Raw genomic sequence first — 18,543 nt, 5'->3', positions numbered from 1 at the left:
GCACCGCCTCGGCTCTGCCCCGACGGAGGCGCCTCAGGAGCGCAGCAGACTGTGGGCGGGACTCTAATTTTAGCGTCCTGCATGTACGCTGCTCGGCGCGCGGTCGTGTGGGCTGCTTCCATTACGCACAGGCAAATTGAACTGAATGGAAATATTGTCGTCTCACTTGCCGCTGTCACACTGCATCGGCTCACGCCTGGTTTGCTCGGCGCAGGGAGCCCAGGGCACGGCAGCTCAGCGCTCGGCCCATCCGCTGCGGGGGCAGGCTTCACCCAAAGTGATGCCTGGGCTCCCTGATGGCCCTGCACGCAGCTGGATGTGCCCAGCTGTGCCCATGGCTCCAGCTTCTACACCAACCTCTAACCTCATACAGTCCCTCTGTATTGTACCGGGCTCCAAATTCACTCTAAATGCGGCTCAGTACGTGCTAAAAATTGCCTGTGAGATCCTAAGCTTGAATAACTTGAGAGAAAAACAATTCTTTAAATAAGCATCCTGCACTCCCCCTTTGTGCACTGAGACTCGAAGCAACAGCGTGTAATGCTTGTAATGCTCAATTTTTGATTCGTGGGCAGTGTTCCCTGTTTTAAGGATTAATTGTTATTCTCTGCTGTATGACATTAGGAGCAGGCACATTTGGGGCTGCACAGTGAGTGCCAGGCGCTGCTGATCTTTCCTTGCCTCCAAGGGTGAGTGCTCTGAGCAAGACCAGCGTCATCACCCTTTGACACCCATGGATCTGGAGACAAGCTGGGACTTTCACAAGGTCACACAACCATATTTTGCACAGGCCTGCAGAACGAATTTTCCATCTGGCTGTACAGGACCCAGGGATATTATCCATGCCTGCTTGGGGACCTGGCCCTCCAGAGTGACAGTGTCATTGCCAATAGCCCTCAGCTCAAGGAGATGGTCTGGTTTGTAGATTTTCCACTATTCTTGAGTATCTTTGTCAAGCTAGGATAAAGGACTTGTGTCCAAAAGTTTAATTGATGGGTTTTCTCCCCAACAGTCTATTAAGACCTTTACCTACAAACCTTCCTGACCTGCTGTAGATGAGAAATGCAGGATCATCAGGGCTGCAGCCAAATTTCATTAACTGCTTGCAAGGAAGGCACTTGCTCTGCCGCAAAGCTCAGCCTCCAAACTCCACAGCAGCAGGGTGGCAGCTGCTGTGTCCTCGGAGCAGACGCTGGCTTCCCGCAGGGCTCCCAGGGGGCTGGACCCTGCAGGCTGTGGTGTCTAGCGAGCACACAGAGGAGGATGCTGAGCAGGCACAGGGATGCCCAAAGCTGTTCTCTCCTCTGCGCCAGGCTGCTGGTGAAGCCAAGAGCCTGCGCTTCCACGCCAGCTTGTGATTCAGGCTCATGGTCACCGAACTGCTGGCACAGAGAGTGTTTTCTCCCCACCACCCGCTGCCAGCTCCTCTTGCATGCTGCCTCCCATGGACTCCCATGCCGGGTGCTGGCACCTGCCTCTCCCAGCTGGGTTCAGCTCCCTGCTTGGCAGGCACATGTCCCCAGCTGGATGTCCCCTGAGCCAGCATCCCTGGCTGTGCCTGGCTGCTTCCCTGCCCTCGAAGAGCAGCTGCTGGAGCCTGGCTCTGCTGGGTGCAAGCTGGGCCACAGCTCTCCAGAGTGGCTTTGCTTGCTGGCTCTCATGTTTGCTTCCCATGAGTATCTGGAGAAGACTCAGACTGACAGCTCAGCCCTATGGCTAGAGCAGGAATCAGTGCTGTCCTGAACATGGCCAGCTGCTTCTGGGCAAACCGAGGGTCCTGTCTCTGCCCCCAGCCAGCATCTTCTGCAAAAGTTTGTCCTCCACAGAAATTATGGCATGCATAAGAAAGGTAAAAATGAGCTTTGTCCCAGGTCCTAGAAGTCAGGATGACCTGAACTTGTACAGCCTTCCAATCACACGGCAAGGCTCTCCTATTCTAATTGCTCTTCTAAAAACTGGGTGCCAGTAATATCTCTAGTGAATGGGTGTTCTACCTCCTTTCTAGTGATGAGATGATTTCCATAGGGCCATGAAGAAGAATAATATTTTCACTAGGAATTCTAAGGGTAAAACCTGAAACACAGATGGGGGGGGGGAGGTATATAGCACTGTTACTAGAGCCAATACAGTCTTGGTCACAGTTTTCTTAAAAGACTGAATTAGCTATAAACAAAGAAGGCAGTGGCCAATGCCAGATATTCCTGTGCACTGTTCCCTCAAGAAGAAGAAGAATTGAAAGTGTCTGCAGGTAAGGCAGAAAGCATCAACAAATTACCAATGTCAGTGTCCAAGCTTTTGGGTTTGTTGTCAGATTGGGTTTAGCACTATCTAAACAGTTAACAACAAAGTGAGCCTGGCATTGCACAGCTAGTGAGGTCAATGTCTGTGTATACATGGTACATATATACCCACAGTGATAAGGGGAAAGCAGTGGTGACCTCAGTGGGAGACTCACTGAACACACCAACTCCAGCTGCAAACTGTCCCCTCTGGGAGAGGCTGCTCCTCATCTCACAGGTGCTGCAGAGCAAGAAAATGCACCTGGAGGCATTTGTTTCTTGATCAAAGTGGAAACTGCCTGATAACATTGCTCCTTCTTTCAGGGGCCTTCCTTATCCCTTATTTCCTGACGCTGGTGTTTGCTGGGATTCCTCTCTTCCTGCTGGAAACTGCTCTGGGCCAGTATACCTCTGTTGGTGGACTGGGAGTCTGGAGATTAGCACCCATGTTCAAAGGTACCGTGCTGTGTGTTTGGGACAGCAATGGCATGTAACTACACACAAAACCCCATTGATGGTTTGAGGGCGAATCAGCAAATCCCCAGGGACTGGGATGGGGTGGCAGGTGAGGGGAGGGGTTTTCTGCTCTTTGTCAAGCTGTCCTTGACCTCGATGTCTGCAGTCGCTGTGCTCCGTTCAAGCAGCTTTGTGTGGTGAGAAGGAACTTTATGAGCAGTATGGACTGTGATGGAGGGGCTCTGGTTGCAGGAGACCCTTTGTTTTCCCAAACCTCCCTACGTATGCTTGTTTTAATTGCATGGGAATGCAACCTGTTGCCATGTTTGGAGTAGCTGTTTTCTAGAAGCTAGTGGTGATTTAGAAATGCCTTGGATGTGGGAAAGTGTGATTCTGCCAGGGAAGTGACAAGATGTTGTTCTTATGGAGCTCTGTCCATAAAGTACTGGTAGCACACTGAAAGGTAGCACTGTTCCCCCAGTGGAAATGGGTGGGTGAGACACCTGAGGGAATGAGCCTCCCTTGCTGACCAGCTCACAGTGCAATTCTAGCACACTCTGATGAGCCAATTCCCTTTCTCTGGTTTTCAAAAGAAACTTGCTGTGGTGCCCATGAGCTCCCTTGGGTACTGGAGACCTGGGCTGATGCTGCTCTCTGCCTTCATTTGCAGGTGTGGGACTGGCAGCTATGGTTCTGTCCTTCTGGCTGAACATCTACTACATTGTCATCATTGCCTGGGCTCTCTACTATCTCTTCAACTCTTTCACTGCGGTGAGTCACGGGCATGTCTGCAGCATGGTCCTGGCTGTGGTCTGGGTCCTCACTCCTTTATGGGCAGTGATTTGTTTATGCCCCAAAGCAGGCACTGGCTGCTTGCCATTTGTGTAAAGAGCCCTTGTCAGCATCCTGCTAAACCCTTCCTCAAGAGGTTCATCAGCCCTGGAGGCAGTTTTGTAGTGCTGACAGGTAGTGATGTTTGCCCTCTGGAGAGGATGGTCCCAGCCCCTCTATGGGAACTGTTCCCTGCTCTCATCAGTCTTTAAAACTCACCCTGTGTTTCTGTTTTATTTCTAGGGCTGCTCAAATCTGAGCTGCATATTTCCAGAACTGCTTTTGTCAGGTTTTGTCACATCACGGTCTTATTTCTCAGGACTTACTCCTTATCTTAATTAGTTCTTATTCACTCCTCTCTTGATAAATGATATCCAAGGGATTTTTTTTCTGCTGGGAAAATGATTCAGAAAGTATCTAGACATCTGCTTGTGACTGTCTCTTAGTGTGTGCTTTGGTGTTATGGTTTATAGTGGGTTCCTCTTCCACAGCAGGGTCTTCTACCATAGAAGGTTAGAATCACACCCTGTATTAATTTCTTGGTACCTGAATTATTTATTTCAGCCCAGAAACTGGTAAGAGTTTCCTTAACGTAACTCTCTGAGCAATCTGCAGCCTCAAAGACATCAACCCTGTGGTTCAAATGGGATCTTTTTGAATGTCATTTAGATATAACCCTGAAATGCTAGAGTGGACACTGTACATCCAGTTTTACTTTTTGTTTCAGCAAAAATTTCCACTATCTATCAAGATTTTTTCTTAGTTTCTGTTTGGCATTCCCAACTGTGCTTCTACCACTAATACTACCTATTACTGTAGACTCCTGGATCTAGATCAAAATTATTGGCTGTGGGTGATTAGATGCACTCTCAGGCACATCCCAAATAAACAGTGGTCTTCCCCAAAGGAACCCATCCCAACTACAGCCTGGGCAGGACGAGGCTTTGGTACATTCAGGTGTCACAGACCTGGCTGGTGACAGTGCTTGTATGTACATAGGCAGATCCAGGTGTTTGGCTCAAGACCTTTTCTTTTGCCAGAGATAATTCCAAACTCCCAAAAGGACCCAAGGCGCAAATGAAAAAGCTAGGCTGATGTCTGTCCCATGTCCCTCCTAAATTTGACTAAGAGTATTTTGAACTATAATAGGAGCCCAGCCTGCCTTCTCCAGTTTCTGTCCTCTGAAATTCAGAGGAAATGGAGCAGCAACAAACTGCCCCCAGCCTGCCCCTCCTTGTGAGAGCTTCGCAGCGTCTCTAATGTGCAAACATTGAAGAGATGCTGTGCTGCGCTTCAATGCAGTTAGCAAGTCCTCAGCGAAATCACCGGGTAGGTGCAGTGGCCTGGGTGGCCACTGGAATGTCAGCCCCGCCCCTCCAATAGCCGCCGTTCTGCCAGGATACCACGTTTGAAGGTATCGTGTGCTGGAGTGAACTGATTTAGACGGAGCAGTAAGGGCAGCACTTAAGGGCACTGATGCCACAAGGCACTTAAAACACAGATAGTATTTTGGAAGAGGTCTGTGTTCGTGGATGAATAGGGATGGATACAAACATCTTAAAGCTTTGTTGAGCTGGAGCCTCAGGTCTTATCTGCAGAGGGAAATCGCCCAGAATAGCTGCTCCGCATTTATCTATACGCACTGTGCTTGGGAAAAGAGATAGCTGTGCAGAGAGACATATCCAAGCTGCTTTCCTTGGGCCGGCTCAGCCGTGGCCCTACGTGGCTTGGGTGACTTGCCCTGCACGCTCACACGGCCCCTGACACTGCTGCTTCACTGCCTGCAGTGCCAGAGCTGATTGCACTAAGTCTGTAGCATTGTGCTGCCATCACACTGCTACCCACAGTGTAAACATCTCCCAGGAATCCCTTTGTGCTGCTTATAATCAGGGCAGTGGACAGCATGAAACAGCTACTGAGCTTTAAATTTACTCCTGTGCTTGTGTTATAACAGTCTGTTTGTGTACCCATTGCCTCCATTCTCAGGGCTGTGTCGCTTTTTAAGCATTGAAGTTGGAGTAAATGAAACATAAGAAACAAATCACTGTTTATTCTTCGTGTAGTAGATTCCAACCACTTGTTGACTGAAGCCAGCAAAAAGCTGTATTGGTTATAAACACAATATCCCTTGATATTATTTTAATTTGTAGCTACTAATTACCAACAGTTAATTGGAAGTGGCTTTTTATCTGGGGAGTTGCTAACATTTTATTGGACCTACAACATTGCCCTAATAACATAATGATATTTTTTCCTGGAAAATTCTTGTCCAATTTATCGTATCTTGGAAAATTGTTCCATGCTTTTGGCTACGAGGGCATGCCCATCCAGTGGAGCTGCCCATTCTCTTTGCAAAAAAATTACGGGGTTTCAGTTTAAAAGAAGCCAGATTTCAGCTGGGAGATCTCACATGAATGATAACCCCACTGTCCTTGTGCCGGTGCAGGACCTGCCGTGGCAGAACTGCGGGAACGCCTGGAACACCGACCACTGCTTCTCCAACTACTCCCTGAACGACACCACCAACCTCACCAGCGCTGTCACCGAGTTCTGGGAGTACGTTCCCAGCCTGCCCACACCAGGTTTCTCCCCTCGCCGCGGTCACCGTGCCTGCCCACCAGGGCTGCGGCTGTGCCTGTTGGCGCTGTCCCTTGGGCAGCTTTGGCTAGAGGGCATTACAGCCAGCCACTGGCCATGGTGGCCGTGGGGTGCACGGTGCAGATGCAGGTCAGGTGGATGGACAGGCAAACAGCCTCTCCACCTCTCTTCTCCTCCCTTCATCCCATCACCATGAACCTCCGTTCCCTCTAGGCTTTTGCGGGTTCTCACGCTTGTCTGCACCTGGCCCTTCACCCTCCACCTCTGGGAGCTCCAAATCCCTCTGCCCTTGATTGTTGGATTTCCTCCTAACACAGTGTCTCCCACCCTTAGGAGAAACATGCACCAGATGTCCGGGGGCCTGGGGGAGCCTGGCACCATCCGCTGGCCCCTGGCTGGCACACTGGCCCTGGCCTGGCTGCTGGTCTACTTCTCCATCTGGAAGGGTGTGGAGTGGACGGGCAAGGTACAGTGTGAGGGATGGGCCTTTTGGTGCTGCCTCTCATTGCTGCATTGTCAAAATATCCTCCAGACTCAATTTTATTTGTGTCTGTAACTGAGATTATGGTGTTTAGAGGCAAAATCACAGTAGATACTATTAAATTCCTGACATTTACTTTTCACAGCTGTAAAAATTGTTACCATGTTTATGGTAATTTTCATTCTAAGTGCAGAGAATAGCTCTTCCCTGTAAGGTCTTAGGTCTGAGCGCACACTCTTTTTGAGAAGAGGCATTGTCAGAAATTGCCTGTATTTCCCACCTTGGGACAGCCCTTTGAGAGAGCGAAGCTTCTTGTGGTCTCCCCCTTTGGACAATCACAGTCTCTTAAACTGCCTCTGGTGGAAAAAATCTCACCATCTCCTTTGAAAATTTCCCTGCTGCCCTTTTGATATTGGTGGGAGACCTTCAGATGAGAAGCCCGTTGTTATTCCCTGTGCAGCACTCCAGGCTAGCACAGCAGAAAGGTAATTGCTTCATTTAGTGAAACAGCGATGCTGAGATGCTGGGATGTGTTATTTAGAGCACAGCATGGTGCAGCGGGACACTATTATGAAAGGAATAATCTAGAGGAGAGATCAGAAAGAAGCACTTCAGGGGTAGGTAACCTAAGCTGTTAACTTCCCCAGTGGCTCTCAAACAGGCTTTAGCTACACAGCCACAGCAAAGCCCTGGTGATTACTGGTGTGGGCCCTGTGATGAGGGATGGCACATACCTGTGAGATCCTGAAACAGTGCTGAAAGGAAAGCAGTGGAATCGTCTTGCTTGATGCATTGGTCTAGAGAAACACCAGCTTTAGCTCTGCAAAATAAGGATGTTATGACTTAAGGGGATTACTTCTGTGCACTAAAATTATCCCTGTGCAATTCCCTTGTCTTTGGGCATTCCATCCAGACTTTAGCATGCTACTTTTGTGATTAGTGTGCCCTTGTGTCTCATTGGCAGGGAGAAACCTCAAACAGCCAGAAATGTTACTAGCATGGGAGTGAGAGACAGCAAATGCAAGGAAATGCTGCTGAAAGTGGGTGTGCTTGGGAGCCTTCCCCCCTCACAGGAGGACACACCAGATGCAACAATAGCGTGGGCAGGAAAGCTCCTGGGCACTGGTGGGCTGATGGCTTCTTTCCCATGGGGTCTTTTTCAGGTGGTGTATTTCTCAGCCACCTACCCCTACTTCATGCTTTTCATCCTCTTGTTCCGGGGAGTCACCCTGCCAGGAGCCAAGGAGGGGATCCTCTTCTACCTCACGCCTGACTTCAGGAAGCTTTCTGACTCTGAGGTTTGTAGCCTAGTGAGGAAAGCTCTTATCTCCCAGCTCTGTCTGCATTAGGCTTCCCCAGGCACTTCCCATGAATGTTGTAAGTACTTAAAATAACGCTGGAATAACGCTGTTCAAGCAGTCATGACCCATGTCCCACAGGCTGAGACAAAGCTGAGGGACAGGTCCTTCATGGGTGGAAATCTGTGCAGCAGCTCTGTTGTACTCAAGCAGTGTTATCCACAGGGCAGGGAGAGTCAGAAGTCATCCTGACAGAGGGACCTCCCCTCTGGGCTGGGAATGGCTCATTTCACTGACTGTCCTAGGGCTGGTGGTTTGGCCTTGTTCTGGTGGTCCCAGAGAAAGGACAATGTGGTGGTGCTGGCATGGGGGCCTCAGAAGCAGCCCAAGACACAGCAGCACACACAGCAGCAGTTTTTGGAAGTGCTTAGATGATGAGTGGTGGCCAGTAAGATTGCCTTGGTCAGTGGAAGCCCAGAGGGGACTCCAGACCCCTGCAAAGGCAAAATTGTTTAGGAGTGTTCCAGTTTGGCCAAATTTAGAAATATATCCTCTGAGAGAAGGCACAACCACCCCTCCCCCACCAGGTTCAGGAAAAAAATAAATTTTCCTCGAAGGAAAGTGAAGAAGATAAAACTATTTATTTACCAAACACACGGGAAAAGGAAAATAATGTTAAATGGTAAAATCTTTCGCTGTAGAGGAAAAACCTGGGGAAGTGTCAGAGTCCTCCCTTTGGTCTCCTCGGAGCTGGGGCTTGGCCCAGGGCCAGGCCCTCTGTGCTCAGTGGAAAGTCCTCCCGATGTGCTCTGATGTTACAGCAATCAAGCAGTCCAGTAGAAAAGGGAGAAAATCCGGAATTCCAGAGAAGGAAAAGCAAAGTCCAACTCTCAGTCTCTCTCCAGAGAACAAGAAACTGAAAAAACTGCCCAAAAGCTGACTGGAAAGCAGCAAGCCGGGTGCTTCCTCGCTCCCCTGCCGCAGCTGGGGGGGAAAAAAAACCTGCTATCTCTGTGTGACCTTGAACAAGCTGCAAACTGCTTTGAGAAAGTTTTGCTCAGTTTTTTCCTTCCCCCTCTCAGGCTCAGTTTAGAGGCATAGAAAGGCACAAAAATTAATTTCTGGGCATAGGCAGCGATATGGGATACACATCATAAGGTCACCCCAAGACAAGGAGTCACAAGACTCTTCCTTTTTCAGCAGCAATGTCACCAGTAACCAGCTTTCTAAGCTTTAAGACCTTAAGGCACTGGGCCAGCTTTTCAAGCTGCCTTGCTCTCCTCTGTAGTTTTAAACAGGATGCATGACCCTTCATCCATCCACCTCCATCCCACGGAGCAGCTTTGATTCACACATTTTGGAGGGCTGAGGATATATGTCTGATGCTGGGCCAGGTTGCACTTTGATACACTGGACACATGGGAAGGATGCAGATCGCCTGCCTTCCAGTACATAAAGGGCCCTACAGGAAAGCTCTGGAGAGGGACTTTTGACAAGGATATGCAGTGATAGGACAAGGGGAATGGCTTTAAACTGAAAGAGAATAGCTTCAGATTAGATATTAGTAAGAAACTCTTGACTCGGCCCTACTGACAGGGTTCCCTCAGGTCCTGGCCACCCCACTGGGCTGTGCACCCAAGGCCACAGCTCCTCAGTCTGCACCCAGTCCCCTTGCTAGTCCTGCTCTGAGCTGCTGCAGGACATGCACCTGCAGCACCGAGTCCCCTTCTGCTGCACTCCTCTTCTGGCTCCTTGTCTGCAGGTCTGGATGGACGCAGCCACTCAGATCTTCTTCTCCTACGGCCTGGGGCTGGGCTCCCTCATTGCTCTGGGGAGCTACAACACTTTCCACAACAACGTCTACAGGTCAGTTGTTTTTCCATCCTCCTGTGTGGCAGGGAGTGCTCATGCGTGAGGGAGGGGGTTGTGGTGAATCTGCCTGATCTCGGCTGTCCCCTTGCTGGCAACATGCAGCCTAGGGGACAGACACACTGTGATCTCTGTAGAGGTGCTCCCTGCCTGCAGGACACTTAGTATGTCACCTCTGCTACCTGTCCAAGGGACAGCACCAGCTCTCCACAGGGCTTGGTCTTTTGTTTGCCCCACCCTCTGCTCTTGGTAGGGACTTGCAGGTGGATTTTTCTCACTCTTTCTCTCTTCCAGAGACTCCATTATTGTCTGTTGTATAAACTCCACCACAAGCATATTCGCGGGATTTGTAATTTTCTCTATCATTGGCTTCATGTCACACATCACAAAGAAGTCGGTGTCAGAGCTGGCCTCCTCAGGTAGGCAGAAAGCCATGTTCAAATGCAACAGCAACCTGTGAGAACCATTTGTAAATGAGCATGGGGTGCTCTTGGGTCTTTCCTGACTAGATGTGCCGAAGTTTTATTTTGCTGTGGTGAAATATTTAGGCCATTTGCTGTCTGAAACCTTCCCATGGAGAATAGATGCTACCTGTTTTTGGTAGATGTGACCAAAATTTGAAGTCCCTTTTTCATGCAAAAGCTTGAGATTGTGATCTCAAAATAATTTTTTAACCAAGATTGGGACTGTGTCTTTCTGCAGAAAGACATATTTTGAAATTGCTGTCTTCCCAGAGAAAGCTTTTATCTCAAGAAACAGCATTTTGTGATGGAAAAAAAAAAGGGCACCAGGAGAGTTGTAATCAGCTCTGAATATCAGTTTATTTTTCTAGCAAAGTGCTCCAGCTCCATTTGGTTGCAATAATTTGATGACTTTCTTGCTTGCAGGACTTGTTTCTCCAGTCATTTCTGTCTCCCCATCCTGCCTCCATGCATCCCACTGGGTTGCTGTGTCACAGGCACAAAGGCTCAGGTGTTCCTAGCTCCTATACAAAAACCCCACAGTTCTTGGCTGTAATTGTTGTCTCTCTATTTAACCATGGCCCCTAGCCCAGACTTCCCATCAGATGCTTTGTAAACATGGGCTCATCCCTCTTTTCATTACTGCAGGTCCTGGACTGGCTTTCCTCGCCTACCCGCAGGTTGTCACACAGCTGCCCCTGTCCCCACTCTGGTCAATCCTCTTCTTCTCCATGCTGATGATGCTGGGTCTGGACAGTCAGGTGAGTCAGGTGACCCAGGGACAAAGTGAGGGAAGATACAAAAATGTCTTCAGGTACAAGGGTGGTGTCCCCTTCTGCACTTGGGACAGTGCTAGCAGAGCGTTTTTTCACTCTCTCGTGGTGTGAGGGCTGTGCTTTCATGCAGCATTTTGGCATTGTTGTTGATGCCAACTGCAGCCCTGAGCAGAGCTGCAGCTCCCTGGCCTGGTCCATAGGTTAGCAGGGATAGGTCCTGGCAGAAGGAAGGAGTCGTGCCTTGTAAGAGGCTGGTCCCTGGGTACCCTGATTGCTTTGCCATCAGGTAAGTTTTACAAGATACTTGAGGGGGAAGCAGTTAGATGTAGTTGTTAGATGTCTCCACCCTGCCCCCTCAGAGCCCTCACAAAACAAAACAAAAACCATTATCTCCGTGTTTTTACAAGTGGTGATACTTCTTTTTCCTGATAATTCCACATAAAAGTAGCTACCCAGTGAAGCAGTGAATTGCAGCGTGCCTTCCTTTTGAGTGCATCAAAATCAAAGGTTCCTGCAAAAGCCTGCGCTTGGTCTGTCATATCCTCCCTTGTGCCCACATGCTCTTCTGCTGCAGCACAAACCTCCAGTACAAAATGGATGCTCTCTTGGATTACAGGTAGTGTTCATAAACCCAAGCCTCCTTCACAATCACACTTGGTTTCCAGAAAAATCTAATCAACCAAATCTGGTTTTCAGTCATGTCACACTCTCATAAACAGATTATAAAGCTCATGACTGCATTACCACAGACATTATTTGGAAAAAAAAAGAATTAAAAAAATCAAATAATGCCTAAATGTTCTGAAAGAAGCTACATTTACAGAAAAAAAAAAATTATCTCCATGGATTACTCACTCAGTGCTGGTAAATAGTCCGAGACATGACAACAAGCCCTGTAAGCACTCTGTGGAATTTATTTGCTGCATTTGCTTCTAAAACACCCCTTGAAATTCTCCACGTCCCTTCTGACAGGCAGTCTGGGAGGGCAGGCAGTCTGTGGGGGGCTATCGTTGCCTGGAGGAAGAGGCTGGGGGGGAATGAAGCATCAAAAGGAAAACAAGCTTTTGAAAAGCACAGCTAAATACATGCAAAGAAGCTTTCTGTCTGCGTGCTGGAGCTCTGATTCATTCAAACACACCAGCAGCAGCATGGCAGCTTATGCATATAAAGCAACCAACAGCAGTGGCTGCAATTCCACATGCATTCTGAAGCATTCCGTTAAAAAAATAATTGTTTTTCTACGTGCTGATTACACATCCTGCGTGGCATTTGCAGATGGGGAGCGGGTATTTTTCATTTGGGTCAGCAGCCCAGTTCTGACAGACACCTCCCTCCTGTGCCCTCACTCGCGTGCCTTGGTGCTCCCTCTGCTCCGATCCGGCCGGGCTGCAGTTCTCTCCCGTCTGGACCCTCTTTCGTAATATGCTGATGCGTCCTTTTAACCTACCAGTTTCCAGGTCAGGCATTTATTCCCCAGGGGAGCTGGCAAGTCTTGTGACTGTCAGCCTGTGTCTGCCCCATATGAGGCCACCTCACACGGGTTGGTCATGAGGCTTTCCAGCTGCCAGCAGTGAGACCACTCTCATGGATCTCGGCTGCACATCTGGCAGCTGTGGTCAAACTACCCACGGGTCCGTGCATCCCAGCAGGGAGCTCTGTGTGGCTGAGGAGGGAATAGCAAGCCCTTGACATTGGGAGAGGGTGGGAGAGAGACTCTCCTTCAGACAGAGCTCCTGACTATATTGACTCCCAAGCCCAGACTACTGGACCCAGCAGCTTGTGTAATAATTAAGTCCCTGAACAGGAAAAAGAGCAAAAGAGAGAAGTTAATGGAAATAAAATGCTTAGGAAAGAAATAAGATCGTGGGGTGATACATGAGGAAGAGAAGAATATGTACTAAAAATTGTGGCTGGAGAGAGTTGGTGGGAAAAGCAGAATTTTTTGGAAAGCAGACTGAAGAGGCAAGAACAGGAGGCCCCAGTGCTCAGCTCCTCACCACTCTGAAAGCAGAATGCTTTCATTCAGGTGCCTACATATCTTGTCCAAGCAGCCAAGGTTTGGTCTGTAGGCTGGGAAAAGTGAACCTCAGGCCAGGCAGCTGCAGTCCCTGGGGCTGGAAAGCTGAGCCTCCTCCAGGATGCATCCCCTATGAAGTCTGAGGCTGTCATGAGGCAATTTCCAGTAAATTGCCTGTTCTATGGCTAGAAAAAGCAATGTACAACCATTTGCTTCTCCACCTCATCCATTACGCAGGAGCTTAATTTTCATAGGAGACAAAGAGAATTCAACTCACTTTGTAGCCCTGTTCCTCATCACCCATCTCCCTGTCTTTCCCTCTGTGCATTCCCTGATTTTGATCCTTCTTCCTGCACCAAAGGGCTGTCAGTTCTACTCCATCCCATTATCTACGGCACCATTTTCTTTGCTCCTTCTCTGCTGGACTCCACCCTCTGCCCCTGACCACCCCTGTTTCTCTCCAAGCCCATTTCCCTTTCTGCTCTCAGATCCCCTGGCCCTGCAATGTCTCCAGCAGTGCCTGGCCGTGCATCCATGTGGAAGGAATGGCTTTTGACAGTGGTTTTTTAGTCATGCTATCTCTTCACACTCTGGTGCCGGCTCAGTCCTGACTCTTCCAGACAACAAGCCAGGTGGGATGGGGTGAAGAACTCATTGTCAGTGGCTATAAAGGCAGCTGAACCCATGCATGAATGGCAAAAGATGCTTTAATGGCACTCGTGTCCAACAAAAAAGCTTAGCTCATTAAAAATTCAGGTGGAAGCAGTTGAGCTTTGACGCTCCGGGAATACTGGCTTTCTGTGCGGGTGTAAAACCCTGGGCATGCACATCTCCCTTTGCCTTGCTCTGGCCCACGTGGAAGCCAGCCCCAGCAGTCAGCAGTGTGCAAGCTCTTCCCCCATCCCTGCCCAGCTATAGGCTCAGGCTCTCCATTGTTCTTCCACACATCTTCCCAACCCCCTGCTGCTCTTTTTGGTCTGTATACCTTCACCTTCACTCCAGGGGCGTTTTTTATTCCCAGGGACAGGGAAGTCACTGACATCAAAAAGTGATGAAACCGCTTCAGTTTTCATTGCACTGTACATTTGCTCAGCGTGACCAGGGAAGCCAGTTTGCTGCCCTCATAAATTTCCAGGGTTGTAGCTAGAGGCATGATGTGCTCTCTGAGAGAGGTATGTTACCTGTAGTTCCTGGGAGCGAGATATAAAAGTAAATCTCACACTTTATCAAGAAATAGGAGGGAAGGATGCACTTCACATATATACAGTCCAACTGCCCTTGTGTCAGAAGGTAGAACTAGTAGGAAAACTGGAAGGCAACACTCATGGGGATTTTGTTATGTGTTATGTGCAGACAACATTATTATACTGTGCCTGGTACAGTGCTGCACAAACCATCCAGGGGTTTCCATCTCTAGAAAGATGCTGCGCTGTGAGGCTGGGCTTTTGGTGTGCTGCATGCATTTAATGTTGTGTGCTTGAAAAAGTGAAATAAAGCCAAGGACTGGGTAGTCAGATGCTATTCACATGCACACGAGACTGGGTAATGCAGGTCCTTACTGAGTGTTTTAGATCATTGAACAGCACAAGTGCTGTTGCCACGGGCGGAGAAGAGCAAGAAGGGAAGAGCGATCAAAGTCCGGCACATGTCCCAGCAGCAGCCAGACACACAACTGTGACGCAGGCCCTGGCACGTGGGGAGCAGGGCAGTGATGGGGAGGCCCTAGAGAGTTTGGGGGAAGAAAGTGGTGGCTTTTCATGAGAAGCAAAAGGCAGAGATTTATCTCAGCTATTTTTAAGTATTTAACTTCAGTGATTTAACTCTATCTATATTCAGTGGGGAGAGAGATGAATTTTCAGAAGATGGTTCAGACCAACTTTGTGCAGAGATGCCTCTTTCTTTTCTAGAGTCTGCAGAGAGTCCATAAATCACTAAGGTTCTCAGCACTGAAGTTAAATGTGTGTGGGGTTGATGTCAGGCTAAGATGCTTTTATATCTATCCATCCATCCATCCATCCATCCTTGGTGTATGCCTTCTCCCATAGTTCTGCACTGTGGAAGGGTTCATTACAGCCCTGCTGGATGAATACCCTCGAGTTCTGAGAGCCAGGAAGAAGATCTTCATCGCAGTGGTCTGCTTCATCTCTTACCTCATTGGATTCTCCAACATCACGCAGGTACAGATGGCTATGCTTGCCCCTCCATTCCTGACACCTTTCTGGCCACCCTGGCATAGCACAACACCAAAGCTTTGGGAGAAGTGACAGCATTTCTGCTATTCTGGATAAAGGGGTTTGCTCATCACTGCTACATCTCAAGTGACTTAGGATGCCTCCATCCTATTGGTGACCTACAGGTCAGTCTGGCCTGGTGTTCCGCTATTTGCAATAAGGACTCAAGCCAACAGAGGCCAAATTTAGGGAATGCTTGCTGCAAAGAGTTAAGATAACACAAAAAAACCCAGTCTCTTGGGGGCTTTAACCTCTGGAGCTGAAGCTGAGGTTCACATGAGGGGAACTGAGGGCTGGGTGGTCTGAAGACCATTTGTGGAGCAGTGTGAGTTCATGAAGAGGCAAGGCAAAACTCCTGGGAGGGACAGAGCACACTAAATTGACTCCTTCTAAAGCAGAGGAATATAACAGAGCCTAGTGAATTTCTTCTTTTCTCCTCACCCTCGGCTATGCTGGAACAGGCTGGGTAATTGTCTGCAAGAGCACATCAGTTTTGCTGCTGGGAACCAGACTCCAGTGGAAACATTGCAACAGTGGCTGTACTGTCCAAGGAGATTAATATTAAACCAACAGTCAGAGACAGTAGAAATCCAAGCTGCTGGCTGATATTGTCGATCATAATCTATAACTGAGCTCCTTGACCTTGTTTTTGTCTTTTAAGGGCGGCATTTATGTCTTCAAGCTGTTTGATTACTACTCAGCTAGTGGCATGTGTCTTCTCTTTCTTGTCTTCTTTGAGACCATCTCAATTTCTTGGTGTTATGGTAAGCACAAAACACCTCGTTCCTGTGTTTCCCCTATGGGCATAGTGAGTTACTTAAAAAGCCGAAGCCAGTGACAACAATGACAATTTTGCAACTGAAAATAGCTTAGACTGATAACTTCAGGAAATCAGGAGTGGAAGGCTGTCCTCTCACTTCTGCAGGCCATCACAAAGACCTCTGCACAGACTGGCAGATACCCGGGGTCCTTCCCTCTGGGCCCTCAAGAGAACACCAGGAACATGGAAGCTGTTAGCATGAGTTTGTGTCCCAGTACCCCGTCCCCTCCAGCTAATGCTTCTCATGCCACAGCATCGTCACCCTCTTGCTGTGCCTGGCCTGTGCTCTGCCATGAGAAGAGGGGAGGACCTCTCATGGTGCAGAGATGGGGGTTTTTTCCAGTGCTCATTTCTTCTTGTAGGTGTGAACAGGTTTTACAGGAACATTGAAGAAATGATTGGCTACAAGCCTTGCATCTGGTGGAAGATCTGCTGGGCCTTCTTCACACCTCTTGTCTGCCTGGTAAGACCCAAGGAATCCTATCTGCAGGAGGGGCTTTAGAAAGGCCTCTAAATGGGCTTTAGGGAAACACTGTGCTCTCAACCCAGCACAGGTCTGGTGCAAGGGGGTCCTAGGCAGACTTGGGATGGATAAAGTGGTACAGGAGCCTCTTTCACTCTGCCTGCTGGAAATCACCCGTAAAAAAGTTCTAGATGATTGCTTTTAATCTAAATGAGGCCATCAGTTTTTAATTCTTTTTTTTTTTTTTTCTGAGATGCCAGAAGATAAGCAAAATAATTTAATGTTTTAAAAAGCTGTTATTGGTTCTGGCTTTCAGCTACTCCAGCTTCAGCCTCTGACAGGCTTATGAGAACAAAACCTATCACCAAATGCAGGATAACTGACTTCAGAGCAATTTGGCCTTTGCAGGCTCCTGCCCTTTCAGCAGAAGCAGTGCAGGGAGTGGTGTGATAAGGCCAGTGACAGGAAGATGAAGACTCCTGAGACCAGCTGTGAGGATGCTGTTAACTTGCATAGGAGCTGCTGTGGGGGCGCTGCTTGTCTGAGTAGTCTAGTGAAGAAGGAAATCGGGGGTATTCCAATTCCAGCTTTTTATGTAGGATAGGAAGAAATTATATGAAATTACCAGCTGGTGGGCTGAAAGAATCTAGACTAATGTAGAGCTGTTGGGTTCCTGTAAGGCTGTTGGGACCTAAGAGGATAATGAAGCAAAGAATGGCTGGACCCTGATTTTGCACACTCTCCCCTGCAATGGCTGGGGATCTTTTCCAGGGTGTGTTCTTCTTCAGTGTGGTGGAAATGACTCCTCTGACACTGGGAAAATACGTCTATCCTGCGTGGGGACAAGGCATCGGCTGGCTCATGGCCCTGTCCTCCATGGTTCTGATTCCAGGGTACATGCTCTACTCTTTCTTCACCTCAACAGGGACTCTCCGGCAGGTAGGAACAGCTTCACCATTCTGCTCTCTGCTCAGGACAAGTTCCTCCCTGAACTGAGCCTGGACCAAGCAGCCCTGTGCTGACAGAGCTGTCAGACTGCAGCAGGCTGGTGCTGCAGGAGCTTTGTGCACCCTCTCCCCCAGGGAGGGCTCAGATCAGTCCCAGGGCACTGAACAGCCTCCAGTGACATGGGCTCGCTGGAGAGGACCTGCCAGCACAGCTGAGCAAGACACATCTGAACCCTGGAAGCTCTGCTGGGCTGTGGCTGGACATGCAGGTAGACCTTCAGGTGGTCTACCCCTATGTCTGTTGTTCCTCGTTGAGATTTGTGTGGTCACCACCACAAAAATGGAGCCCTCCTCCCCTGAATATCCCTTTGGTGTGGGGTATTGGAGCCATGGAAGAGTTTGGGAAGAAATCTTTGAGGTTTCTTGACCCAGAGAAATCCCAGCTCCTGACAGTCCCTGGCTATGAGCAAGTTTTCTTGGCACTCCTCAGCAGGGAGATCAGCATCCTCCAGGCCTGAATCCTGAAATATCTCAGGCTAGGCCCTGCCAGCAGCAGAGACAAGCACAGGGGTGGTTTGTCATGTGCTTTTCAGTTCACTCAGTCACTGAGGGGTTAGGAAACAAGAAAGACCCACAATACTCACCACACTAGCCTTGTTTAAAACATTTTCTTTAGTAATTTGCGCAGGATTTTATGTAGCAGTGAATCATGAGCCTCTAGGTCACACCCTACTGTTCAGATTTTATTTACAGTGTTGACATTCAGTCTTGAGAGCACTGTGCCCCAAGTCCCTGGCTCGGTGCTGTCTGCCACAAGGCTACAGGTGTAGGAAGTCACCCCAGGAGTGTTGATTTATGGCTTTCCCAGCCCAGCTGGAACAGCAACCAGATGCCATCTAAATCACATGAGCTTACTTTAGGGATGCTGTATTTTAACAAAGTTTGACTCAGAAAAGTTATGGCTGGAATTACTGGGCTGAGGTCAGCTTCGGGTTCTCTACCTTTGAGGTGAAGTT

At 48.8% G+C, this 18,543-nt stretch overlaps 1 protein-coding gene across 6 annotated transcripts in view; it reads left to right on the top strand.

Annotated features, from left to right (window-relative positions):
• LOC103624681 (sodium- and chloride-dependent GABA transporter 1) overlaps positions 1-18,543 on the top strand; it is a 35,149-nt gene that overhangs the window by 11,395 nt on the left and 5,211 nt on the right. For 5 of the 6 annotated variants that reach the window (XM_008643977.2, XM_017726218.1, XM_017726217.1 and 2 more), the window contains 12 exons: positions 2,604-2,735; positions 3,406-3,506; positions 6,013-6,122; positions 6,498-6,630; positions 7,809-7,943; positions 9,706-9,809; positions 10,107-10,231; positions 10,922-11,034; positions 15,112-15,243; positions 15,959-16,061; positions 16,480-16,580; positions 17,352-17,519. In XM_008643977.2, coding sequence (XP_008642199.1) covers positions 2,604-2,735; positions 3,406-3,506; positions 6,013-6,122; positions 6,498-6,630; positions 7,809-7,943; positions 9,706-9,809; positions 10,107-10,231; positions 10,922-11,034; positions 15,112-15,243; positions 15,959-16,061; positions 16,480-16,580; positions 17,352-17,519 — 1,457 coding nt within the window. Of the gene's footprint in view, positions 1-624; positions 918-2,603; positions 2,736-3,405; positions 3,507-6,012; positions 6,123-6,497; positions 6,631-7,808; positions 7,944-9,705; positions 9,810-10,106; positions 10,232-10,921; positions 11,035-15,111; positions 15,244-15,958; positions 16,062-16,479; positions 16,581-17,351; positions 17,520-18,543 lie in introns of all 6 variants that reach the window. The other variant, XM_017726220.1, reaches the window with a different exon arrangement.

The sequence above is a fragment of the Corvus brachyrhynchos genome, unplaced genomic scaffold (assembly GCF_000691975.1).
Source record: "Corvus brachyrhynchos isolate BGI_N302 unplaced genomic scaffold, ASM69197v1 scaffold191, whole genome shotgun sequence".
Lineage (NCBI taxonomy): Eukaryota > Metazoa > Chordata > Aves > Passeriformes > Corvidae > Corvus > Corvus brachyrhynchos.
The sequence above is the reverse complement of the archived record's forward strand: the minus strand, read 5'-3'. Positions and strand labels throughout refer to the sequence as shown.